This window comes from Lissotriton helveticus, chromosome 4_1 (assembly GCF_964261635.1).
Source record: "Lissotriton helveticus chromosome 4_1, aLisHel1.1, whole genome shotgun sequence".
Classification (NCBI taxonomy): domain Eukaryota; kingdom Metazoa; phylum Chordata; class Amphibia; order Caudata; family Salamandridae; genus Lissotriton; species Lissotriton helveticus.
In genome coordinates this window covers 516,007,982-516,035,690 of record NC_136063.1, presented here as the reverse complement: position 1 = coordinate 516,035,690, position 27,709 = coordinate 516,007,982, and the positions used below count along the sequence as shown (strand labels likewise).

The 27,709-nt window shown below is 42.4% G+C and overlaps 1 protein-coding gene across 1 annotated transcript in view; it reads left to right on the top strand.

Annotated features, from left to right (window-relative positions):
• The window catches only part of STMN2 (stathmin 2), a 175,886-nt gene extending 148,891 nt beyond the window's left edge, over positions 1 to 26,995 (top strand). Inside the window, exons 4-5 of the mRNA XM_078687115.1 lie at positions 23,378 to 23,569; positions 25,504 to 26,995. Of these exons, the coding sequence (XP_078543241.1) occupies positions 23,378 to 23,569; positions 25,504 to 25,563 (252 nt within the window). The 3' untranslated portion in view covers positions 25,564 to 26,995. The remainder of the gene's footprint in view (positions 1 to 23,377; positions 23,570 to 25,503) is intronic.
• Positions 26,996 to 27,709: the final 714 nt, after the last annotated feature.

Sequence of the window (27,709 nt, the reverse complement as noted above, 5' to 3'; positions counted from 1 at the left end):
GTGAGAGATTCCAAAAGTTCATTCACTAACTGCCCATGCTGAATATTAGTTCCATGGGAAGTAAGGAACCCACGCTCTCTCCACAAACGTCCAAAACTGTGCGCAACACCAAACGCATACTGACTATCGGTATAAACATTCACACGCTTTCCTTCCGACAACACACACGCTCTAGTCAGTGCAATCAACTCTGCTGCTTGCGCAGAATTCTGTGGTATGCGTGCTGTCTCAACAACTGTATTTAAAGTTGTGATAGCATACGCTGCGGTCGTTTCACCATTCGGAAGCTTAAAACACGAACCATCAACCCACAGCGTACCATCAACATTCTCAAAAGGAGTGTCCTTAAGATCCACTCTAGCTTTTGTTTCTTCCTCTGTATGAAGAAAACAATCATGCTGTTCTTGAGCATCCGTCTCTGTAGAGATCGACAACAACGTAGCTGGATTCAACACATTACATCTTTTAATGTGAACATGGCTAGCCAACAGTGTCAACTCGTAACCGGAAAAACGAGCACTAGTAAGGTGCTGTGTCTTAGTCCTATTTAGTAAAGTATCCACTGCATGCGGAACCATAACAATCAGCGTATTATCCAATAGCAAACCAGCAGACTGTCGAATAGAAACGGCAGCTGCGGCTGTAGCTCTCAAATAACTCGGCAATGCTTTAGCAACTGGGTCTAACGTTGCTGAGAAATACGCACATGGACGCTGCTTGTCCCCAAAAGGTTGTGTCAACACTGACAACGCACATCCTTCTCTCTCGTGCACATACAACATAAAAGGCTTGCTATAGTCTGGAGTACCCAACACAGGAGCCGAGCACAATGCATTACGTAATTCAGAAACACTTTTCTGGCATTCATCAGACAAAGGAAGAGGATACGGAGTATCTTTCAGAGTCAATGCTAACAGAGGTTTCGCCAACAGTGAAAAATTGGGGATTCACTGTCTACAATATGACGTAATACCCAAATAGGCACGAACTTCTCTCTGTGTCGATGGCACACTCATTTGCGCAATCGCTTGAATTCTTTCTGGGGTTAATTACCTTCCCTCCTTCGACAAGAGATGACCTAAGTAGGTTACCTCTTGGCGGCAATATTGCAACTTCGAAGGTGACACTTTATGATGCAAGTCAGGCAAATGTCGTAACAAAGAAAGAGTAGCTCTTTTACAAGTTTCCTCATCAGCAGCAGCCACTAGTAAATCGTCAACATACTGAATAAGGGCAGTACCAATAGGCATCGCAAGAGTATCAAGCTGAGTTTTCAAAGCCTGGCTATAAATGGAAGGGCTTTCACAGTAGCCTTGAGGAGCGCGTTTAAACCGGAAGCTTCGTCCTCCTAAACAGAAGCCAAAAATATCTCTACTCTCTTTGGCAATTGGAATGCTAAAGAAAGCATTCTTCAGATCTATAACCGAAAACCAGGCAGCTGAAGCCGGATTCATGGTCAGTAAAGCAGTAATGTCCGGAACAACTGGGAACTGTGGCACGACAATCTTGTTAACTTCTCGAAGGTCGATCACAAACCTGTAGACAGGTGGCTGAGAAGAGTCAGTGCGCTTCAAGACAGGCAAAACCGGACTGTTACACACATTACCTCTCGTTTCTTCAATCACATCTTTCTCAATTAAATCATAAATGATTGCTAAAAGTGCTCTTTCACCATCGCTAGAAATCCTATATTGGGGAATACGTGGCAATTTGACATTCGCTTTAAGCATTACAACATAAGGTGGAATCTCCAAAAGACCCACATCATTAGGACCAGTAGCCCAAAGAGTATCAGGGAGAGAACGCAATTCCGGTGGAAGCCGATCTTTAGACAAATACATCGGAGAGATCACTTCCTTACCCAATGTAAGCTGTACTCCTGAAGGAGAACAATACAATGTCGCATTCAACCTTTTCAACAAATCCAAGCCTAACAAATTCTCACCACAACCTGTCGTTAAAATGAGAGGTGCTTCCAATTCACAAGGCCCTATAGAAAGAGACAAAGGGCTAGAAACTGGATTACGAACTGGGGCGCCAGAGAATCCTACGGAAACATTGGTCAAGCCAGACAAAGGTGCGCCAGGGAGTTTAGAATGCTAATAGAACTCTTTGTCGCACCAGTATCCAAAAGAAAAGGTTCTACTACACCTGATGTAATCACTTCAACATACGGTCCACTCTGATCTACTGGAACTGACACTACTCCCTTACTTTGTCCATGGCTGTCCTAGTTATCATTATAACCAACACTCTCACCTTCAACATAGTAATCCTCAACATAGTACTGAGGAGACTGACCACTCGGAACACTCTGTCTATCAAAATAATTCGCAGAATTCTGTAGGGAAGAGGAACGCTCATTCTGGGGGATCACACCACGACCTCTTCCCCTAGGCGCTTGCTGAAAACCACCACGACCTCTCTGACCAGGTGCACCTTCGCACGCTGTAACAAAGTCGGACAATTATTCTTGAAATGACCTTCCTCTCTACAGTAAGCACACTGATTCGGGCCAGGAAAGAATCGCTGAACATAAGGCTCAGGCTTCTGTAACAATCTCTGAAATTGTGGAGGTTGCTGAAACTGAGGCTGATTCTGACGAGGCGGATAAGCTTGCTGCAAAAGAACTTTCGTCTTTAAATCCTTCGTTTTCTTCTCTACTTTATCCTTCTCATCTTTATCCCTATTCTCGTAATATTGAGCAGTAGCCAATATCTGGGCCGACGAAGAAACGTCCCATGAACTCTCAGAGTCCTTCAACTTATTAGAAAGTTCGGGAAGCAAATTAAAGACAAATTTATCCACGAACAACCTTTGACCACCTTCCGTACTCATATCCTGACCACTGTGATCGATAAACGTCTCTTCAAACCTACTGAAGAAGTCAGACACACTCTCATCTTTCTTCTGCTTGCATGCTGCTAACTTATCCCAATTCACTCGTAAAGCAGGCATCATCGTCTTCATCAAAGTAATAATTCTACCAGGTAATTCTGCAACTAAGGGTTCAGGTTTAGCACCTCCTACTTGTCTACCATCTGCAGCAACAATATTCGCCCAAGTATCACCTAACTCTGCTGCATGATTCTCATGACGAATCTTCGCCCACAAAGGTTGCAGACCTACATTACCCATCAACATGTCAACGTCGGCTAAATTCATTATACACGCATCTACTGTCTGAGACAACTCTTTGTAGTAACCAGCATGATTCTTACGAGGATCAGGTAAGGTCTGCTTAAGAGCCAAGACCTCTGCTCTCTTCCAAGGGACATGTACCCATATTGCTGAAAATGAGGCAAAACAGGCGGATTAGCAGTTGCGTCTCCTTCTTTCCAAAGTGGAGGAACCTCTCTCATTGGATACTGTCTCACTTTCCTCCTAACAGAGGGATCAGGTTCATACAACGTCTGAGGCGGAAGTCTAGATCTAAAAGCCAATATCGTCTCTACAGCATCTGTAACATCAGTGTCCACTATCATCCCTTTAGCAAAATCTGACTGAACATCAAGCACATCCTGCGGAATTGGACCCAACTCATTATCTTCCCATTCCTGACACAGGAAAGTACACATCACATCAAAAACATACCTTTGCTTAGGCGGTTCCCACTGAAAGAAAACATCCATAACCGCTGGCAAATTATACCTTGAAGCATTCAAAATCCATCTACGAGCCAACAAATCCAACACTGTCCGTTCCTCGGAACTAGGAAGCTGACTACGACTCTGCTTACGTTCCGAAACAGGGGTCATATTCAATGACCCAAACAATGGAGACAACAGATTAACAACAGTCTTGGTCATTCGTTTTCGAGCAGAAGGAGAAGAAGCAGACATAAGAACAGGAGAATAAGTATTCTGAGGCAAAGAAGGTGTAGGCATAAGAACAGTTGGAGTCGAAGAAGCAGAAGTAGAAGGCAAAGGAGTTTGAGGCAAAGCTGGTAGCAAAGATGGCGACCCTAGAGCGGGTTGCACAGGAGAAGGTAAAACCATCTGTGGAGCACCGGGTGGCTGAACAACAGCAGGAGGTTGAACAACAAAGGGTGGAACAACCAGTGGTAATGGAGGCGCAGTAGCACCCTGTACATAAGGAGGAGTCAATTTCAGTAAATGAGAGATCAAAGAATCTTTTTCAAGATCTTCAATCGCTTTCGGAGGAGAAGACGGCAATGCCGGATAACATTTATCTATGGCCATGCAACGTTGCCTATCTGACACCTCAATTGCTTTATCTTCTTCGTTTTCTTTAAACTGCCTAGCAGCTTGCATTATTGATACATCCTTTTCTCTTTTATCTCTTTTAGCTTGTTTAATTTCTCGTTGTCTGGCTTCTTTACGCCAAAGGCGAAAGGAGTCAAACATTGCCGGCCGGGCTTTCTTTCTAAATAATTTAGTTTCTAAATTGTCTAAAATCTCAAGGCTTGGTTTCTTACAGGTTGACTCTTCCATAAAATATTCTCCCATAAAAACATGGATTTGTAGTCCAACTGATTGTCTGCTGAGTAGGTTCATGCACTAAAGGGACATGACTGTGAATGACAGTGCCTCTTGGTTAGTAATAGAAGGACATTTTCCACTTTCTGTTGCATACAAAACAGTACAATGTTATTTTACATACATTCTTGCAGCTAAGATGGATGTCGCTATAAAGTCCCATGGATAACACAACCCAACCATCACTTGTCTTGCGAGTGATCGTATTGCTGTCTAAGTAGTAAGTGTTTAGCTGGCAATCTCCAATCGTTACATAAACTGTATATTAAGTGGCAACTTACGCGCATGGGCATCTTTGCATGACTCCTGCTTGCTTTTACTATTCCTTAAACTCACAAAAGTAACATTTGGAGTGACAATGAAGGCTCATCCTTATCCCCCATTCAAATAACTACATTGTTTGTAGAGTAATTCACTGCTTAAATGCTGTGCAAGAAGCAGCTATCACTCAGCTCATATGCGCAAGTCACTGTTTTAACCCCAGCTTGCATTCTTATGCAGTACTCCATGTGCACTTATGCTTATGCTTGTGCATTTTTCTACTCCAGCAAAACATTATTTGTGTCACAGGAGCAAGATAACAGCATTACGTTCCACATTGAGCTTTACTATGCCACCTAATGTTCTTCTTTTTTCACTTCTGCCACTAGATTGCTTGTTGAGTGCACTGCTGATATTGGAGGGAAAGAAGAGTGAGGGGCTACTGGAGGGGCAGAAATGAAAGAAGTGCAGTAATCTGTTGTTTCTATGCAGAGTCATGCTTTTGAAAACTGCATAGGATCTGTGACAAAGCAAAGGTGCAATAGGCAAAGAAAGGAACCTTGTTAGTGAAGGTATATGACTTAAAACCTGACAGATGATCAGCAGATTTTGGAAGGGAAAATTTAAACCTGATGTCTGGTTGTACATTGGGAATGCTGTGGTAAGACAGCAGAGTTTCTGGTTGTAAAATCTGTGGTGGGTCAGCTAAGATCTCTAATGGGTTGTTCATTAAAAAGATGTAGTCAGACTTTTATAAGCCATAGTTGGCAGCCTTAGTTACAGCTCTCTGTTGTTTCTGCATATACAATGGGATCCAACCATAAATATGTTGGAATAACTGTTACTGACCTGCTCTCTGCAACAATAGGTGGAATCCTTTCATGAGTCTAAAGAAAGTGGATGACAGACAAACATTTATTAAAGGGTCTAACATTATGTCTTGGTGAAGCCTTTCTCTTGACAAGCACAATCGAAGGATGGATCAGTCTCAAAGATTCTTTCCATGTTACGCTCATGGAGAGTGCCAACTAGATCAATGATTCACAGGAGTCACAAGAATGACTATCAATCTGTATTCATTCCTTCCTATTTTAGTGGTATTCATCAAGCCATGGAGGGCCTTTACAGAATTTATAAGTATGTATTTCCCCAGGACAGGATGTCTTCTAAATCCTTAGGATAGCCAACCTGATAGCTTTTTAGAACTTGTGTCATTGGGGCAATGCAGATTTCAAGAGAATCTGTGATAGTACTGAGCCCTGAGGCACTGTGCAAAAAATATGGCTGGTTAAATAAGTTAAGGCACGTTTTTTCCCCTAGTAGAGGCAGTTGCTGTTTGCTGTCTTGTTAATTCCTGTTGAATCCTTCGAGTAAAAAGGTAGAGTAGGGTGTATTACTGTATTAAAAGCTATGGAATGGGTACTCATGATGAAGCTAAATATTTGACCTTTATCTCTGGCAATTCGTAGCCTCCTGATGGCAGTTAAGGTGGTTTAAATGCCATGGAATGTGCCAATGCCAGTTAGGGTGTCAGTCAACAACCCATTCAGTTTAGAAATGAAGGAGAAGCGAGATCCAAGTTATCTTTGAGATTTACTAGAATTGCCTGTAGGAAGAAAACATTGTTGATGTTGCTAAGAGGTTGATTGTGTCCATCTCTTCTCGTGAATGGGTCCACAGTGTGCCCATGGCCACCATGTCATGTGTAGGCAGATACATGATTGAATTTCCCATCCAAAGGTATGATACAAATAGGGAAAGCCACTTACATCATCTTACTTCAATAAAAGCATGAAAGTGCCATAAAGTCTGAACCTTGTTAAAGAAAACCTTAGAATCACCGTACATAGGCTAGAGGAACCGTGGAACCTAATTGTTTTGAAAAACGAGTATATACCCTAATAAATTTACAAAACAGAATAATTTCAACATTTCCATAAAACACTAAAATGATTAGGATTAATGAACATGTAGGTAACCTAAGCATTTTTATTTTAATCCACCTCCTAATCCTTCGTCATTTCTAGTAGCCAGGAGTTCGATAACCAAAGATGCGACCTTTTTAAAGGAAATTTCAGACTATTGTGAAGAAGTGGTGCACTAGGAAACTAAACAGAACATTATTAGCCCCATTCATAAAGTAGAGCATGTCTTCTTTTGAGAAAGTAATTCATTAGTTTGGGTGGATGATAGCCCACAACAAATAATAATGTCACTATTCTTGTTAGGTCCAGTTAAGGGTTTAGTCATTTAAACCTGAGCTCACCCCTTGGTAGCTGTGGCACAGACAGGCTTCAGTCACGTTTGCAGTGTCACTATAGTGGATTTCACAATAGGTTCTACAGTCCACTAGTAACATTTAACTCTGGATAGATGTTGTACCAATTACTAGGGACTTGTAAGTATGTCAATTAGGATAGCCAATTTCGTCATATTTTATGGGCCAGACCATATGCACTAAGGCAGAGTCGCAGTGCACAGAACCAAAAAAAAGCAGCATCAGTCTAAAGAAAATGAGGGTGATCACGCACAGAGAGGCATTTTTCTACCCCTATTGTATAGTGAAGCAACAAAAAGGAATGTCTCAGTGGACTAGATTAACGACACGTTATCAACATCAATAAAGTCGCTCTAAAAGATCATCAGGCTGTGTTGTATCATATAGGGTATAGCAAGGCAATAATCCATGGTTGAGATAAAAAGTGAGAGCATAGACTCAGAGACATTGGGAATCAACTATGGAACGTCATTGCTATTCTCCAAACTCTCAGCGATTTTATATGGGTTTTAAGGAAGGTCTTAAAAATGGACACTTACTGTTGGTTCACATGGACTGTATCTATGCTATAATTGAATGATATTCACATGATATAAACTGGCATATAATGAATCTAAATAGGAGATCATCAATAAGCATGCCTGCTGGGACTAATATTCTAATACAATCCTTTTGCCTCACAACTCTGCATGAGAATGTTTCCATTTTAAAGTTTCTCACTTCTCTATCCTGTGTTTTAGCATCTACCGTACCTTCTTAGGAGGGCTGTAATACCCTTGCTTAGTTTTTCTCGGACAAGGTGGCAATGATCTATTCCTAATTTCCAGCAGAGGCTAGAGAATCCGCTTAACAAGACTCCTGGTTTGACTATACTGAGGATAGCTCAGGGATGCAGCATTTTAAATCTATTTAATTTTAAGAGATGTCCACATTGCTGTGATCTGCTGTCAAGTCGGGTTTCAACCTCTATTTTAGAACGAGGCATGAAAGCTGTTTAGACTTTGGTCCATGACCTACTCAACAGCTCCTTGGTGACTGGGCAGGTCCCACAGCAGTGAAGCATGCAATGGTATTCTCTCAGCTTAAATAGTCACTTTTGGACCCCACCAAACCTAAGAAATACCGACCTGTTTCACTGCTACCGCTCTTGGACAAAGCAATTGAGAGGCATGTCAATTTGCAGCTCTCTATGTTCATTGAGGCTAACGATCTACTTCACGGGACTCATTTGGATTACCCCCTCTTATAGCATAGAGTCGGCCCTGCTTTTAGTCTCTGAATCCATACGCCAAATTCTAGGCTCCGTAGAGATGGCTTCTCTTTTGATGCTGGTTCTCAGCGCGGTGTCGGACACAAGGTATTTCCGTGGGTTGCCTTTTTCTTACAGGGGTGCACGTTCCAGGTGTGTCAAAAGCCACACCATTGCAAAATGTTTACTTAGCAGCAGGGAGTACCTCTGGGCTTTTCCCTGAGTCCAACTTTATTTAATATATACATTGTCCCCCTGCCTACGATCATTGAATGTCATGGGATCACAGTGATCACGTATGCTGATGATACTCAGCTTATCATTACTCTCTCCTAGGATGCTGCAAAACTCGGCTACCTTGCTAAGTTTGTGTCTAGAGGAGGTTCTGGGTAGATGGAGCTAAACTGTTTGAAGGTAAATGCAGGGAAGACTGAGGTCTTGATCCTGGGCAAACAACCTAACATCTGGTCGACCTCCTGGTGGCATGAAATTCTTGGCCCTCTACCTACCCACAAGCCCAGGGCTAAAAACCTGGGTATCTGGTTGGACCAGAAGCTGTCTTTTAACAGGTAAATCACAGCATGTGTCTGGTAAATGGGTGAGAATCCTTAAGACCCTAGTGGTCCAGGCCTTGATCATGTCTAGGCTGGACTACTGTAGTGTGTTGTCCCTGGGGGTATCACAGTCTTGTATGATCCGACTCCAAGAGTGCAGAATGTGGTGACTCATTTGCTACTCAATCACCCGAAAACGCACCATCATGGGGTCTTCACTTGATAAGCTACACTGGCTTCCTGTGAAGCAAAGGTTCTCATTCAAGGCCTTGTGCTACTGCTATAAAGCTCATCAATTAACGGCCCTTGGTACTTGCAGCCTCTCAGTCAACCCTATGTCCCTCAACCCTATGTCCCTCTGAGGAATCTCAGATCTTCGGGGTCTAGGAGGGTTTGCATCCTGATAGTTAGAAGAGTGCTTCTTGGTGACAGCTCTTTCAGATTTCTATCATCCAAAGTCTGGAATGCGCTGCCCCTCTCTGTCTATCAGGGCCCCCTCAGAACTCCTCTTCTGGATAAAATTAAAAACCTAGTTGTTCAGATCAAATTGACTGTTTGAGATCTTGTGAGTGGGTAGCGTGCGGGATCTTGGACCTTCTGCGCGGTCACAATTCGTTCCACTATTATCATTATTAGGTACCATGCATATGTTTTGTAGATTCCTAGGTGAACATTCCTAGGCCAACATTGGAAGTTAGTTTTTAGAAAATTCACCAATGAAGCGTGGTGGGCATGTGTGGTGGCGCAGACCTATCTGGGTCCAATTTACCATCAGAAGCTTTTGGAAGAATCCTCTGTGTCCATTGTACAATGATCCCTAGTGAATATTGTTCTTGTCTCTCCTGTGGATTAGCATTTAGAGATTAGTCGACATTTCATAGCTATGGTTTGTGCTGAAGACAATGGAACTGAATTATCGACATTACATTCTAAAACTGTGTTCAAATTGTTTTTAAATAAGCTATCTCTATACACAAACAAACAGGGTATTTACAATATTTCCAGCACACATTGATTCGAACGTAGGTCACGATTGAGCTTTGGATGTTTATACAATGCTTTTTATTATTATTATTATTGATATGCGTATTGTCATAACCACTCGTTTTTGGCGACGTTGTGTAATAAAAAAAACTGTGACTTTAAAAGATTCATATCCAATATTCTGTTCAATGGGGACCACCGTCCCTGCAGAGAATTAAAAAAATGTATCTCCAGACACTCTTTCTCACGCTCTTTGTCTTTGATGGTTTTCAAAGAGCTATAATATATTGGGTTAATGACATTGTGTAAGAGTTCACATAAGTTGAGTCAAATGTTTACAAAGTGACAAGTAGCCCATTGAACCTCACAGTAACCTTATTTGTATATAAACAAACAACAGTACTGTCTTAGTATATAAAAAACATACTGTTTCCCATGGTCACAGATTAAAAATAACTTGTCTTCGAGACATCTGAAAAATCGTATTCGACAATTTCCGTCTGCAGACAAAATACAAATATTCCAATAAATGTTTATTTTAGAATGACTTTGATACGCTTTTACAGGAAATCTAACCGCACAATTATTGTAATTAAATGTTGGAAAAACTCAATAACAGTCTATAAATAATTCTGCTGAACACACAAAGTCCTCGACTGTGTAATATGTTTACTAGACTTCTAAAAGGCACCACATGTATAAAGCGCTGGAGTACTGTTGACAGATTATTTTTAAATGGTAAACAACAAAGTTTGAAGAAAGACTGAGGCTCTCGGTACTCGATTCAGAAAGGATAATGTAGGCTGATTGCTAAAATGGTTTGGTACATGGTATTGTAATTGCATTTATATAGCACTTAATACCACTGATATGCGGTATTAAGTGCATCGAAGCGCTGTATCTCACGAAGCCTTGCGTTGAATCTAGGTTGAGAGCTGAGCCCTAAGCTGTTCAACACTCGCACAAGTATTAAATTGTGGCTACTACAGATGGACTTCAACAGGGTAACTACTAGAAAAGGGCTCAATGAATAGGGGGGTGTATGTCTGATCTCCTGTAGTGGGTATCCGGGCTTATTCATCAATTTCAGGAGTAAGCCAGGAGTACTCTGGGCTTGCTTACTCCTGGAATTCGGGAGTACTACAAAACTAGGGGGCATATTATCAAGAAAGGGCGTTACATTATCGCCGCTTTTATCGGCAGGAAACTGCCGATAAAGCGGCGATAATAGGCTTGATAATATGCTCTATGAATTCCAATCGAAGCCCATGTTAGATGTCTTCACATCTAACATGGGCTTCGATTGGAATTCATAGAGCATATTATCAAGCCTATTATGTCTTCACATCTAACATGGGCTTCGATTGGAATTCATAGAGCATATTATCAAGCCTATTATCGCCGCTTTATCGGCAGTTTCCTGCCGATAAAAGCGGCGATAATGTAACGCCCTTTCTTGATAATATGCCCCTAAATTATAGCAAAATCTCTTATCATCGGGCCCATGGTTCCCATAGCATTAGAGAAACTGGCAACCAAGGCAACCCTCTGCAAGTGGCATAATGGCCACATAGTACAGCAAGTAAATTGTACTATCTCCCCTTTGTGCAACCGTGCATTTACTTCTAACTTTGGGTACAATTATCAGAACCCATATTACTGTAAGGGTGCACTTTCTCTGTTTGCGCCACAGTGCACCTTTAAGCAGATGTGCCAGGTGCAAACAGGGAAAGTGTGCCCTATCATGAACAATGTGCTGCCCCCATGGCAACCGCAAAACCACGCGGTCCCCAAGGGCAGCGCATTCAAAACAAATACGGAGCAGCCGCTTAAAAGCTGCTCTGTGTTTCTCTGCACATGCGTCAACTCACCTGCACTTTCAAAAGGTATTAGAGATTCCCTTGTACACAAGTGGAGTGAGTGACTGCACCTGCCTGCCTGTCTGATGGGGTCCCTGGGACCCCTGTTCTCCCCACCAGAGGGCTGCCTTTAGGAGGCGCACTGAATGTGTGGCACCTTTTAGTGGCACAATTTCAATGAGCCTCCTTAGGGTATGTTTGCCTCTGAGCCTAAATCAGTAATATGGCGAGGACGCCAAGGCAAAGTGACTCCATCATTTGCACGGGAGCACTCTCTTATGAAAATGAGAGAACGCCCTCTCTCGATACCTCTGACCCTACATGTGCACCAGTGCTATCTGTATTACAGAAGGGGGCCGAACAGGTATCTGAGGCCCCTTCAGTCATACCAAAGTGCCCTGGGGGGGGGGGTGCTAAACGCGGGCACAAATGCCCATTATGCCCCCGGGGTACTTTCTCTAATATGACCCCTGATGATACTTTCAAAAAGAGGGACATGCAAAGGTCTGCAGTAAATCGGTGCTTCCACCCACCCACCTAAATAACAACATAGGAATTGCAGATGAATGTTTCAGACATATGAAGATATGCTATAACATCTATCACACTTCAAATAGACACACCAGATTGCAGATTGAAATGTATCCATTTCTGAATACATGTACATGCTGTAAATAAGCCATTTTAGCGAAATGCCACGATTTGTGAACGGATCCATATAAATATGAAACACACTGTGTAGTGCGGGGTCATGCAGAAGACACTCAAACGTCAATGGAGAGAAGTTAGCGGGTGTACTTCGGGTGCATGAAAGTTCCTTTATTCATCTCGTTGTTGATCTCAGCAGATTCTCCCCCTATTGCCCCATGAATAACCTTAGGTTTTGGTTCGAGAGGGGACTCAGACTCCATAGCTACGAGTGGCAAGAAACACAACGTGATCAGGGAACAGCCAACAAGACCATGCTGCAGCAATCAATAGGTGCAGTATGTCATCCAGGAGTCAGAGAATGATCACCCAAGCACAACAGAGGGGAAGGAATACTCAATTAGTGATGCCTTAACAATTCATGCTCTTTGCAGGAATGTTCATCTGTGTAGTTTAATTTCCCAATTTATACGTTTTGGATTACCTGAAGTTAGACTTTTGCTGTAAACTACGGAGTGTTAAAGAGGCCCAACCTCCATCAACTTGCAAATATGATACACCTTAGTTCTCTCTGTACAGCCCTGTTAATGTGCGCCTATCCAGATTGCTTGTCAAAGCTTAGTTGACCTCATTGATTGTAAGGTAGCAGTAAAACTCCTTGACCTCATGCTCATTCAATCCTGGTGATTTATAACATTGTACAGCCATTGCTTAATTTGAGCCGGTGACTGCCAGTGGGGGCCACTGGGACAAATTTTTGGGGATTGGCACTTATTTGTCCTCTTCAGACATTTCCCTAGAGCAAGAGAGGGATAACCCACAAAGGGGAAAGAAGGAGGAAGAGAAAGACGGAAAAAACATCCCAGAGGGAGACAATAGGAAACAGCAAGTGTGAAATATAGAGGCAGGGAGTTTCTGGCAGAAGATAAAAGAGGCCTGGGGTAGATTGAAGGCTATGCAGTCTTGGTTTTTGGCACACTGACATGTATTAATGCCAGCCGCCGGCTTCGGAGCAGAACTTTCAGCACCAACACTCATTCTTTTAGAAATTAAGTACTGTCAGTAGAGCAGACTAAAGAGAATATCATAAAGCTAAGGGCCTAGACCACTATGTTGCTGGACCAGTGTGTATAAGGCTATATCTGAACAACTTCTCAATTCTGATATTCATAACAGTGGCAGTCAATGATATGAAATCAAATCTTAAATACTATTTGATCTGCGAAAATAAAATCAGAAATCACTTGTAATCTATTTTTATTTTGATATATGTGCCAACCTCAGTAAATTAACAACATGCAAACTTGTGGTTGGATTAGCTCACATCTTTTAGAACCTCTTAATGACCCTGCCAAAGCCATTTGCCTGCCATTACTGCAAATGAAACATACACAATAATAGTCATCTGAGAGTGAGCTGTTCTGCTAAAACCTAATTATTGTAAGAAAGGAGTTAGTCTCAGATCCCAGCCTCTGCCCCTCTGTTGCTGAGGTTGTGCAGTTTAAGGGACTTTGATGGCTTTGAAGTATGAAGTGCAGCATGGGTTAAAACATGTCAAAAATAAGGGAAGTTGAAGAGCAGAATGTTTCTATCATGGTGGATTTTTACATGCAAGGGTTCCGATATTTATTATTTATTCATCTGGGGAGATTTTGGTGCACAATCCCAGAGCTGGAATGTCATCAGAATGTGGTAAGAAGGTTGGAGTAGAATGTGGAAACTGTTTGAGTATTGAACTGGGATCACCTACAAATGGCATGCTGCTTACCCTTTACAAACCTATGGTCAGTTCAAAGCCAGCCTGGAAAAAGAATGAGGCCTGCTACGCTAAGATGAGTCTCTGCCTGCCTGGGAGAGCGTCTACCCCTCTTGCTTGGGTATGCATCCCCCAGGAACTGTTCCCAACAACTTGGAAAGTCAGTCTCCTGAAGTTATCCACAGGGTTACTTGGACAAACTCTGCTGAGCGCCTGGTCTACCTGCATTTGTGGGGTGGGGGGAGGGTGTCAAAATAACCCATTTTGTAAGGCTTAAACCTTATTTTTAAATAATAATGTCACCATTAAGTAGGCCTTACATGTAAAAACTTAATGTTAAACATGTTCTTTCAGTAAAAAGGCCCCAAAGCTATTTTCTCTGCAGCAGAGTTGGCTGCTCTATGGGGAAGCTATGGGATACAATAATAAATGTAATAATATTATCTCAGGTAGGAAACATTCTTGGACTCTGTTTTTGTAGTAAATATTTTGGAAAAGGTACTTTTTGAATTTTGCCTTTTGCCTGCTTAAAGCCCCCGGAGGCACATTTGCATTAGCCCCCAACTGTGACATGTCTGCTAAATAGCTCCCTTGATGAGGAGCTAAAACTGTTCCCAGAGCAGGGCAAAGGCTTAGGTGTGTGGAGGTGTTTCTGTTTCTCTTGCAAGGTGACTAACAGAGCTGGGCCCATGGACATGATTAAAATCACAGAGGCCTATGCTGTCACAGGCAAATGCTAGCTGATACCTGGGCAGGGCCATTTTTTGATCCCAGACTGGCCCTTCTTTGTTCCTAGTCAGGCAGCCACCAATCCTAGTGGGAGAGGGGCTAACCCCAGAAATAGTTTGGAGTCACCACATAAGAAGGGTAGCTTTTTCCCTGACCATACATCTAGGGTGTGCATAGGAGCCCTGCAAAAAAAGCAAAAAAGGTTGTGACATCTAAGGGCATTGTGGGATCTTTTACAGAAGGGCACACAGGAAATGCCTCAAAGGTGAGTATCATTACCCCTGTGACGATTTATTCCATTGGTTAGGAAGTGGTCAAGAGTTCCCCACCAACAGGCTGGCGCTAGGCATCAATGTGGCAACCACTGCACCCTCCTCAGAACACTTTCTGAACCTGTGGAAGAACAGAACAGAACTGGACCTCCTGTCTGTAACCTGAGAAGAGCCTAGAAGACTAGACCTGCTGTCCCTCTTATACCCAGGACATAGAAGTTGGCTCCAAGGGTCATAAGACTAACCTCATACTCAAGTCCAGCTGACCAGTTCTCATTGAGAATTTTTGACTTCTGTTTCAGAGGCGAAGGCCTAAGGGCTTGTGTGATGCAAGCGGTCGAAGGGCAACACAATCCCTTAAGCAAGGGCCACGCAATCATCAATTTGTGCCACCTTGCGTGCCATTGGAAAGAAAAAGCAACACAACACCCCCCCCCCCTTGCACTGCATTGTCTCACACTGCTTCTGGGAGGCATACTATGGTTAGATGAACGGCAGTTCCCATGCATCCATCCATGGATTTTGGCACATTCCCAAATTTACTGATTTACTAGTAAACCAGAAATGTGTCAAAATGCTGCACCTTCCCCAGTGAGGCATATCGAGGAAAAATATATTTACTTTTCCTTGTTACTTCCTCTTCCCATATGTGCTGCATTCTACAGCACACATAAAAAGAGGAAAATGCCTTTAAGGGTCCAGCCTATAATGCAGGCACTACACTGCAAGTGTACATGAGTTGCTGGTAGGCTGCACACAATGGGAAAGCACAAGGAGTGAGCAGAAATGCTCCATATCTTTGCAAATACAGAGAATTTCTCCTCTTTCCTTTTCACACTAAGCAGCACAGCAACTTTGCCTGAAGCCCTGCGTTATTATGTTATGTTATAGTGATATGTTATTGTGTTTTTTTATAGCTTGTTAATCACTCTTGAGGGTAATCCAGGTGCTCTGTAACAGGTGTGTGAGGCCAGACCTGGAGGCTTACTCGAGAAGCTAGGTCTTCAGCTTCTTGCGAAAGTCAAGAAGCGAGAAGGCTCTGATGTATTGTAGGAGGCTGTTCCAGGTTTTAGGGGCCAGGTACAAGAAGGCAAGCCCGCTCATCTGCATATGTGTGGGTGGGTGCCAGTTAGAGACTGTCAGAGGGGTGGTGTCTGGAAGGTTGCGGCTGTTCAGGTAGGCAGAGCCAGTGGTGTGGAGAGCTTCGTAGAAGTAGGTAAGGAGTTTAAAGTGTGCACACTTGTGTATCAGGAGCAAGTAGAGTTCCCTAAGGTGTAGTGTGATGTGGGCTTAGCGCGTGAGGTTGAGGACCAGTCTGGCTCCTGCATTTTGGCTGGCCTGCAGGCTACTTGTGATCCGGGTGGTAATCCATGCATATAGAGTGTTTCCTAGTCTAGTCTGCTGTTGATGAGGGTTTGGGTGATTGTTTTTCTGGTGATATGTGGTAGCTACTTGAAGATTTTCTTCATCATCCTTAGGATGTTGAAGCAGGCCAAGACCATTGCGTTGACTTGGGTGGTCATGTCCAGTCTGTCTTTCATGATGACTCTGAGGTCTCTCGCTCGTAAGCAAGGCATAGTTCCAAGGTCTGTGGGTGGGGCATTCTTCCCGAAGACTACCATCTTGGTCTAGTCCGCGTTTAATTTGAAGCAATTGGATTTCATCCAGGTGACTACTTCTGTCATGCATGTGGAAAACATGTTCCTGGGTTTGGGCGTTTTGTCCAAGAGGGCCAGTATTAGTGGCAAGTCATTGGCATTAGTGAGTATGTGATACAGTGCTGCTAAAAGGGCAATTTCTGTTTTGTGGTTGGAACTGAATCCCAATAGTGTGGTGTTGAGAAGCTGCTCTTTGGACAGGCGGTCAGAGAGGTGCTTTGGGATGGCTTTTTCCAGGACTTGGTCACGTAGGAAAGAAGGGATATTGGTTGCTGCCCGAAAGATGTGTAAATATGACCCTAATTCAGAAGGTGAAACTTCTGACCGGCTCAAACCTGGTTTAGGTATCCAATCCACGCTCCATAGTGCTAGGTACTGGTCAAGCACAACCAGATGACCACTGTTGGAGCTTAAATCTTTTTGGCACTATTTATATACTTCAACTTTACAATTTCATGAACTCGGTTTCACTTTGTGGATTTATGTTGTCTTAGTGTCATTTTATAGATTAAAAATAACTCCATTTGTCTAAATAGGTTTGGCGTTTATTTCTTGTTTGACCTGACAACTAGGTGTGGTTTTCTCCCAATTATTTGCCATCCATCCTCCTGTTTTTGCTGGCTTTTGAGCTTTGCACACTTTACCACTGCTAACCAGTGCTAAAACACTTGTGCTCTCTCTCCTTTAAACGTGGTAAAATTGGCTTATACCCAATAGGCACATTCAATTTACTTGAACCCTAGTAAGGCGGTACTACATGTACCCAGGGCCTGTAAATTAAATGCTACTCATGGGCCTACAGCACTTATTGTGATACCCACTTAAGAAGCCTTCTAAACATGCCTCAGGCCTGCCATTGTAGCCTGTTTGTGCAGTTTTAAGGACCTGCAGGCTAAATCTTTTGCGAGGCCTAAACCTTCCTTCTTAATAGAGATGTCACCCCGAAGGTAGTCCCTAAACAACCCACAGAGCATGGTGCAGTGTATTTAAAAAGTTGGACAGGTGCTTTTGATTTTTGACTTGTCCTCATAGTGAGAAACTCTTCATATTTCACTACTGCTGGGCCTGTCCCTCTCCCATAGGCTAACCTTGGGGTACCTTATTACACATAATAGGTATTAACTTTCAATTGGGAGCAGGTAGAAATATTGTGTTTGGTGTCTAAAGAATTGTAATATAAAATCTTTAATGATACAGTCTGATTTTAGTCTAAAAATGCCTCTTTTAAAAAGTTATGTTATGTTAATTGTGAATTTCTAAAGCGCACATTCACCTGCAGGTCTCTTGGCGCTGAGATTAAAGATAGGAGAGAAAGAAACAGGTCCAGTCTAATTATGGGCTTGAGTAAAAGGCCAAGTCTTTAACATTTTTCTGAAGCACAGATAATCTTCTTCAAGTTTCAGGGTTATGGGCAAAGAATTCCAAAATTTTGGGCCCAATATAGAGAACCGTGACCCACCTGTACTTTTGCGTCTGAATCTAGGGACTGCAAGTAGATTCATATGCATAGATCTTAAGGTGCTTGGGGGAGAACCTTTAAGGATTCTCAAAGATATGTATTTGGGTCCCATACCATGTATGGCTTTAAATAAGATGCATCCTGCTTTAAACAGAGAACGCTGCTCCACTGGGAGTCTAATATGACATTGTTTGTCTTGTTGGTATATAATTCTGTCTGCTTGATCCTGAATCATCTGCAGACGTTATTTCTGATTTTGCGGGAAGCCAATGTACAGCGTGTTTCCATATCAATTTTGGAAAGAATCAAAGCCATAATGATTTGGATGCTGGCCTCTCTGCTGAAAAACCTTCTTGTCTTTCGCAGTTTCCGAAATTGGACAAAACAAGCACAAATAACTGAGCCGATCTGCAAGCTCATTGAGAGGTCTGAATCTATTTGTATTCCCAAGCTCTTAATCAGAGGCTTAGGGAGAGGTGCCACCCTAACTCTAAAGGCCAATGTGCAGGAGTCCAATGCAGGAGATTGTTTTGGGGAATAATGATTTCGTTTTTTTCCGAATTCCATTTTAACTGGTTGCTGTTCATCCAATTCTTGATGAACAGCATTGAGTTCCTGAGAAATTCCTCTGATTTAGTAGACTCTGCAATGGTAGAAATTAGCTGCATATCTTCAGCATAATTGTAAATCTTAATCCCCATCTGATGGAGTCTAGATATAAGTGGGCGTATATATACATTGAAGAGAATTGGGGAAAGAGAGGAGCCTTGCGGGACTCCACAACTCATACTTACAGTTTTGGACTTGAAGGGTGAAAGCCACACCGATTGCTTGTGGCCCTCTAAGAAAGATCTGAAACAACTCAAGGCATGCCTCTAAAACCAGCTGCAGCAATACGATCCATCAGTATTTTGTGGTTGACGGTATCGAAGGCTGCAGACAGGTCCAAGAGGATCAAAGCCTGTGTGCAGTCCTCATTATTTCTAGCCTGTCCAAGGTAGGTTTTATGGCATTTCCTTTCAGCTTGACGTACATTAAGTTTCATAATTTTTAAATCGGTAGTGAACCATTTAGATGCTTCATGTAGCCTTATACGGGAGGTTTTAATCTGTGTAGGTGCGTGAGTATCAATAGTATTCAATTGCCCATTAGCAATCGCCCTCTCAAAACTGTCTGTGTTATTCTGACTAGTGGGCAGCTCACAGTTTAGCATGTCCCAAAAGGAATTCAAATTAATACGGTTCCAGTTTCTGAAAGTACCTTATAGATTGGGCAAAGAGTTAGACAAAACCATATCTCCCAAGGTAAAACTAATAGTATAATGATCTGACCATACAAGGGTGAATAGCTAAGTTCTGGAGGGTGAGATTGATAGACTGCACTCAATCGAATGTATGGCCTTTGATGTGCGCGGGAGAATGGATGTGTTGGATGAGATTTGGGCTAGCAAGGGACTCAGTTAATTCCCTGGATGCCTCACCATTTTATTGCCCTAAATATTTGGTGCCTGCAACCTGTATCCTGGGTCACAGTTGCTCTTTGTTTATTTCTCACAGACAGTAAGACAAAGGGGGAATAGGTGTTGGCCGGATAGGCCATCTCTGAGTTGATAGATAGGGGGTAGAGCTGTCACCTACCACATTGGCACATCACAAAGCCCCCACTTGAGCACTCTCACAAACGGTTTGACACAAGTCTTTTGTGACCCCAGGCAAGCTCGGGCCAGGGAAGGGAGGGTAGAAATTCCAAGCACCTCTAGGGGTGGAAGCGCCTCAGTTCACCTCTGGATCCTGTGGAAGACTCAGAAGGACTGCTGTGCTGCTCTGCATGAGGGACTGATATTCTGCTGTCCTGCTACCCTGCTACCCTGCTGCCCTGCTACCTGAGTGAAACGGATTGGACCTACATCTTGAACCTTGGATCACTAGAGTGATTCCAAGGACTAGTTTGCTGGCCTCCTGATCAGAGCCTCTGGGACATAAAAGGCGCCAACCACCTTGACCTCAGCACTAGATGTTGTCTGCTGAGTTCTATCTCTCAAGAGGTGCAATCCTAGTCCTGGACCCTTGGAAGTGGGCCTGAAGGTGCTCTGCCAGCCCAAATGTGGTCATGTGAGCAGAACCGACACAGCCCGATGTATCTCTCCACAGCTCTGCTTCGGAACCACCACTACGCGACACATCCTCATTGCAAGACATCACATCGCAGCCCGCCACCGCTTCATTACTGCCGCTGCGCAATGCATCCTCAACAGAGGCCTTCACGTTGCAAGCTCCTCATCAATGACATCTTCGACGACGACACAGGACTCTGGATCACAGCCCCGCAGCTTCTTTAGAACCGCTGCTCCATGACGCATCCTTGATGCTGGACTTTGAAACTGGGATGGTGCAATGAGCTAAAAAAAGGTGTTGGATCTAGCCCTGATCTCTTGACTGGGTGAGAGTACTCTGCTTAATTCAGAGACTCTGTCCATCACCACCCCTTGTTGTAAATAATTTTGTCCACCCTAAGCGTGGAAGGGTATACTCAGATGTGAGTCCCTTGCTCATTGCACCATCAGGATTCAAGCAAGCCGGGCCGAAGACGCCTGAAATGGCAGAAACCGGTCCCCGGAAGCTTGTTTCCTTCCCAGTGTAAGAATTGGCTTTTGTAGTCTGGTCTGCCCTGTTCCCATGATGCACTGGGCCAGGGACAGACTAATTTGCATACAGCCAGGTTCTGAAACTGGGATGGTGCAATGAGCTAAAAAACGGTGTTGGATCTAGCCCTGATCTCTTGACTGGGTGAGAGTACTCTGCTTAATTCAGAGACTCTGTCCATCACCACCCCTTGTTGTAAATAATGACTTTGCAGTGCAAGCCCCAAATCGATGATATCCTTTATGACAATGCAAGAGTCCGCATCACAGCCCCACAGCTCCCTTCAAACCGCCACAGTGTGACACATCCTTGATGCTGGATCACACAACGCTCCGCAACCAAAATTTAACACACTTTGTTCAGAGGGCCTGCCTTGGTCCCTGTATCTGGCACGTGCTCCTTATAGTCAGCCGGAATCCATCACTTTGTCCCAGTCCGGTGCGACCTAAAAACTTCAGGCGACACTTTGTGCTTTTAGGTGCTATTTTTACTTATATTTTTATAAATCATTTATTACATTTTACTATATTTTTCTAAATTGGTATGGGATTTTCTTGTGTAGGGTTTTCACTTTATTATTGTTTGATGGGCTTAATTAATACCTTACACATTGCCTCTAAGTTAAGCATGACTGCTTTTATGCCAAGTTAGTGGAGGGTTAAGCACAGTTTAATTTGGGGGTTGCTCGTGTTTCACCCTGACAGAGATTGTGGTTGTTACTTCAGTAAGGTTTTACCCTCCTAAACTACTAACCCAATTTCCTATATTATGATTTTGGAACTGCATATGCACTTCACACATTATCTCTAAGTAAAGCTTGCCTGCTCTGTTTCAGGTTTGTGGATATTACTTGAGGGGGGGACCCCCCCTCAACTAATTGCCCAATTTCGTACAGTATTTGAGGGGTGTTCACTCTAGGCACTAGGATAATAAAAAAACATTTTGACAACACAATGGTCCTCCTTACGTAAACAGTGACGCCATATTTCAAGATTGTTAATCTGTTAACCACCTATCAGTATTTTACCACCAATTACCTAAAGGTGAATGCTACCTTGTCATTTTTTCTGCCTGCTGTGCAACTGTGTCATTGGAACACTTTGGTGTATTTCCATCCAGCTAGGCAGGCTTCTTTTGCATGGAGGTATGCCCTATACAAATGAGGTGTGCTGCTAACAATGTAATTTAGCTAGGTATTATATTGCTCGATGTCAAAAGTATAATACTGTGAGAAAAAGACTTGCCTTTTGTTTGACTGGTATTACAAGGTAAAATAGCGTTCCTACACAGCTCTCTCTCCCTGCAGTTGGGGTTGGTCATTCCCTGGAGAAGGCACTTCCCCAATGGGACATCAAAATGCCCACTCTGCATGATGAGGTAGGACGATCCACTTTGCTCTTTTTGTGACCTACCCAGGCAGTGAAGGATTTAAACGCACATTCGCTCGCCAACCATGAATTACCACTTGGGGTGCTACTCGCCTAAAAGCACTTCAACACCTCGTCAGGGGTAGCAAGTGCTATATCAATGCAAACTTTTTCCCTCTTCTATCCCTCCCAATGCAAATAACAGACCAACATACCCACTGCTCAAATTAATTTTATATTTCACTATACCAATTTACCACTAATCCGATATGTATTCTAGAGTAGCGTGCTAGTTGGCGAAAAGGCGCTTTAATGCCTCGTCACGGGTAGTAAGTGGTATATAAATGCAATTACAATACAATACAACAATGAGTTACAATCTATAGGGTTGCTGAAGCTACTGCGGTTGAAATTATCAATTATGGCCATTACTTACACCCCAGCACTATGAAGTTAACAATTTTTTAGCCCCCTCTATTGGCAAAAACTATACGGATGCCAACTACTCTGTCCCTTTCTGCATGGTTTTGCCCAATTTATTAATATTAAGCCTCATTTACCACATATAGATTACAGGAGTGGAAAGAGCATCGGGCAGGGTGTGCTCTGGAACAGCTGAAGGAGCATTTCATATTCCTCCCATGATGTTGTGGTTGATCGGCTGGAGGCTTGGATGTGCCTCAATCTGTAGCCCCTGCTCCAACCCATATGCAATAATATTGGGTCAAGTGTTTCCGCAGCCAGTACGTTTGTGTGCAGAAACACCATTCCATGTGCAATCAGTCTGAGACCTAGCCTCCAGGATACTGCTCTGGAAAACCCCAAATCGGTCCCTTAGTAGTTGTAAAATGTACAATGCACATTGACAAGTGGTAAATTGAATATAATGATTTCCAATAAATCTGATTAGGTAAATAATGTCTGGATTAACCAAAAAGTTTGAAAGTAAACGTCTTATTAATCATATCTATATTTAAAGATTTTTTTACTTTTTGCAGTTCTAAAGAATTTTTGTCTTTTTTATTCCTATTTCATTAAGCAACTATAGGCAGCATGGAGAAGCTTAATAAATGCAGTCAATGTTGCTGGCAGAGAAATACTTTGATTCACAAGCTGGCCTCACAGAATAGATCATTAAACAAAGTGCATCTATGTGTTTCAGGTCCAGGAGGCCCAGATCTTGAAGCAACTGGCAGAAAAGCGGGAGCATGAACGAGAGGTCCTTCAGAAGGCTGCGGAGGAGAATAACAACTTCAGCAAAATGGCAGAGGAAAAGCTGATCCTGAAAATGGAACAGATCAAAGAGAATCGTCAAGCCTATTTAGCTTCCCTGATGGAGCGCCTTCAAGAGAAGGTAAATACAACTACTAGATCTCTCCTGGCTTGAAGTAAGATAAGAATGGATCAATCCTCACCTGCCTTAAGATTAGCAAAGGGTGGACAATTCATGCCATTTCCATTCCACACCTATTATGAACTCTTGTGATGTACTGTAAAAGCAAGTGCTACACTTTTACACAGGCTATGGAACGGGTCACTCTAGCTTATAAGTAAGATGATCTGCTACAACCTGCACCTCTTGAGGCCGCTAACAATTAAGGGTATTCAGACCCTTTTATCCCTATTTCTTTGTCTACTCCTCAGTGCACATTCAGATGTGTTCCTACTTTTCTATTTCCACTCACTTCCATTTGAGGCATGTGATTACTTGGGTTTCATACTGAGAGTGGTACTACATTTTATAACAATATCGGGCTTGAAGAAGGCATTATAAAATGCACCAAACCACAAGAAGATCTCACCTAAGTGGAAAGTTAATATCCCAGATTTTTAGAACTTTGGATAGTTGTCTATTCAAAATGTTAAGAAAGTGGCCTGAGCAAATGTCCCAAAAAAGATGCAATAATTCAAGTATATTTGGGTTGGGGGTTATGACTTTAAGAAATCTATCTCCATAGGATGCCTCATTAAACTGTAATAACAAAACTCTAATCAAAGCAGCTGATCAGTTTCTATAATCAGAAGATCCTTCTCAGGTTGTACCAGATGTTTGATATCTGCAGCCTAGTTTTACTGAAGAACAGTGAGTTACACCAGATCCCATGATTAGAAAGTATTCCTGTACGCTGTGAAGCATGACTGCCTTCCCATTTATGCAATCGTGTTAAAGGACTGACCTTGAACAAGCTCATCTCTCTCATTTATTCCCTCTATATGATAATCACAGTTAAGCAGAAGTGAAGGAAACTCTGAGTTGACATTTTCTGACTGCCCCAACAAACACATTCTCCTTGAGGTATTGAAAGGCTCATGTGGATTTGAAACTGACCTTTTTCTTTGCTGTGAAAAATTGTGGTGATGTAGATTTCTTAAAGGGCTACTCATCTCCATGTAAGGATGTGGGATTTATGTATTTTACAAATTCTTCATGATTCCCAGAGTATGAGTAGTTGCAGCCTGAATATACTCCGCATTTACAAGCTGAATTAGATTACAATGAATGTTCATGTCCTCGGCTTCAACCCTCACCATCAAATGAGTTGGCCAGATCTTACAAGAAGTCAAATTATCTTCATTATAGTCCAGATGAAAATATGGCATTAATCATTAGATTTGATTCAATTTCTTCTTCCAAATTCATTGCTTCATCATGGCACAAGGCGGTATGCTTTTCTGGCATGCTTTCAAAAAATCTGTTACATTTCTTCTTGCTTTGCGTGCACCTAAATGTATCCTAAACTGCAAAAAAGCTGTCAATTCTTTTGACTGGAATTTGTAATAAGGTGCTATCTCACTAGATTCCTAGTCTCCCATGATCAGTTTTATAGGCACACCAAACACAAATCTTAGCCTTGCCTTTCTTGGATGTGGAGCTCATCTGAATATCCAGGCCAGCTTCATAATGTATTTTGTTTGAGTATTTGTGTCTTAGTCAATGCCAAAGTGTGACTTACCAATATATTTTCAGGAGTAAGGCTTACTAATGGAAAAAAACATTGTGACTCCTAAAACCTCTTTTAACCTGAGTAAGCATGTCCTACTCCTAGAAGTTCAGGAGTAAGCCAGATCTTAGTCTGAAATAAGGCACCACTGCTCATAGGAAACTATTTATTATTCGGGCACTAAAAGTCCTAAGAAACAGGAATTTCCTCTATAAGAAGGCATCACTTGTACTTCTTTGAACAGTATGCATTCATTGATCATGTATATTTGGATCATTTGAAAAGATCACATCAGCATGCATGCATTCTGTTCTCTCCATTGACTCTTCCAAACCTTTTTTTCCAGGAGAGACATGCTGAATTGGTCCGCAGGAACAAGGAACTCCAGGTTGAACTCTCTGGCTGAGAAAAGGCAATGGTTGATGTGACAAGTCTCCATCATTAGTAAACTCCCTGCCTATATTATTATGGATCATGCGATATCAGTATGAAAAATGTATGACATGGTTTAAAAAAAAAAAGAAAATCAAGAACTCATTATAAAAAATACAAAAAACGAATTAAAAAAAAATGCAGTCTCTTTGCAGAATGATTTGCTTGATGTTTAAAAATCTTGAATCTTATTTTGTAAATATTTACATTTTTGTTAAAAAATACGAGTATTGCATTATGCAAGTTATTTCATAATTTTACATGTCCTGTAACAGGCTTTTGATGTTGTCTGTCCCCACTGCGTTACAATTGCTAAGTCTGTTCTTTCCCCGTCCCCATGTCTAATGCCAATCCCTGCAGTTTTCAGTCTAGCAGAACTATGAGGGCAGGAGGTCTGTGGTACTAGAGACTCACCGCCTCCTCATTTTCTCAATTTGTACAGGAATCCTAAAAGTTTGTTAAAACTATAAACAAAAGATCATAGGTGACGTGGATATACCCACGTCTGGCCACATCCATGCAGCTTTCCTGGTGTGTCCAGCACACATCATTCATTGTGGTTTCCACAGCACAATGCCTACATTAAAGTGCCGCGCCCCTTGTGGACGAGTCAGGGCTCAGCCTAGACAATGTCATCTGCTTTGGGCACAAGGGAGAATTTAGGTAGCACTACTGTGTGTAGCCCTTAGACATAAACCGTACACCTATTAGCAGAGTAGAAGTCTGAACAGTCATCGGGCAAATGATGGATCCCTTACCATGGCCAATGGCGCCTTGTGAGTTACTGGCTGGTTCATAAGTATTTACATGAAAGAAAAGGAGACCACTTTTAATGATCTGTGGGAATACTACAACTATAAAATATAGTGATGGGAATGTAAGTGTAAATGCTATCGTACCTATACCCGCAGAGATCCAAGTGAATAATACATCCTTGGTTGAGGATTTTTTGAATCTGTGAAAATTGAATCCTCAAAATGTGGTTTTATAATCCGGCCAAAAGCAGAATCTTATTTTTTGCAACCGTTACATATAATACTTAGTGACATTTTTTAGGGGGTATGTTCTGGGACCTATGTGCTAACTCGTCCAATTTTTTTAAATTACTGATGTCTCTTCAAGCTGGTTTTTGCTCCTTGGTGGTAGATTCCCCCTAGCTAGTTTAATGCCATCCATACTTATGAGATCTGCAGCACCGGAAGTCACTCGAATGGGCGAGTGCTCCATGGACTGATCACTGACAAGCATACACCAGATCTCAAGCATAGTTGCCGTTTTGAAGTTGGCCTGTCTCCAGAAGGTTGCTGCCTGCCTACTCTAATCTTCCTTCCTTAGTGCTATTTTCCTGTTCGTCATTGTGAGCAAGCTGTGATTAATAAAGAATTGGGGTTCTGTGAACTGAAAAAGCTCTTTTTTTTCATTGTTCTCTGGTACAAATCAACAGTGGGGAGTGTGGCGTGATATAATGTGGCGAGTGCTTCAGACACTAACAATTATTTTTTCCTACAGATTGCAGAGTCCTCTGCTGAGCAGGAACGTTTTAAGGATTTTGGGGGCCCTTTATGACCCAATTTCAGCTTTTTCATGCTCTCTTTGGTCAGGTCACTGCACAGGCAGTCTGGTCCAAATTCTAAATGTGTTTCCATCTAAGGGATAGAGAAGTATGTTTTGAATACTTTAATATAGCAGCAGCTTACTGATATTATTTTAAATAAGCAACCCACTGCCATTTCTCATATGCGAGGTCCTGTTTTGATCTAAAAGAAACTTTTTTACAGATGTTGCACGGGGTTGAAAAGTATAAACAAAACATTTCTCTAGAAAATGTCTGTAAAGGACTCCCACACATTAGCCATATAAAAAATAAATTAAAGGAAAATGGTATTTAAAATTATGTTTAAAAATCATTCAAGTTAATCAGGACAAGACTGTGGAGAACAGAACTGGATTCTTCGGGGACCCCCCCTAAAAGCTGGGGCCCTGGGCCGGATCCCACTTTGCCCATGCCTTAAAAAAATTAGTTGCATCATTAATCTGTGACCAACATTCGTTTGTGGCTACCACTTCTGACTGTGAGAGATGGGTTCCTCTGGGAAGGCACGAGTAAGTGGCATCTTGCC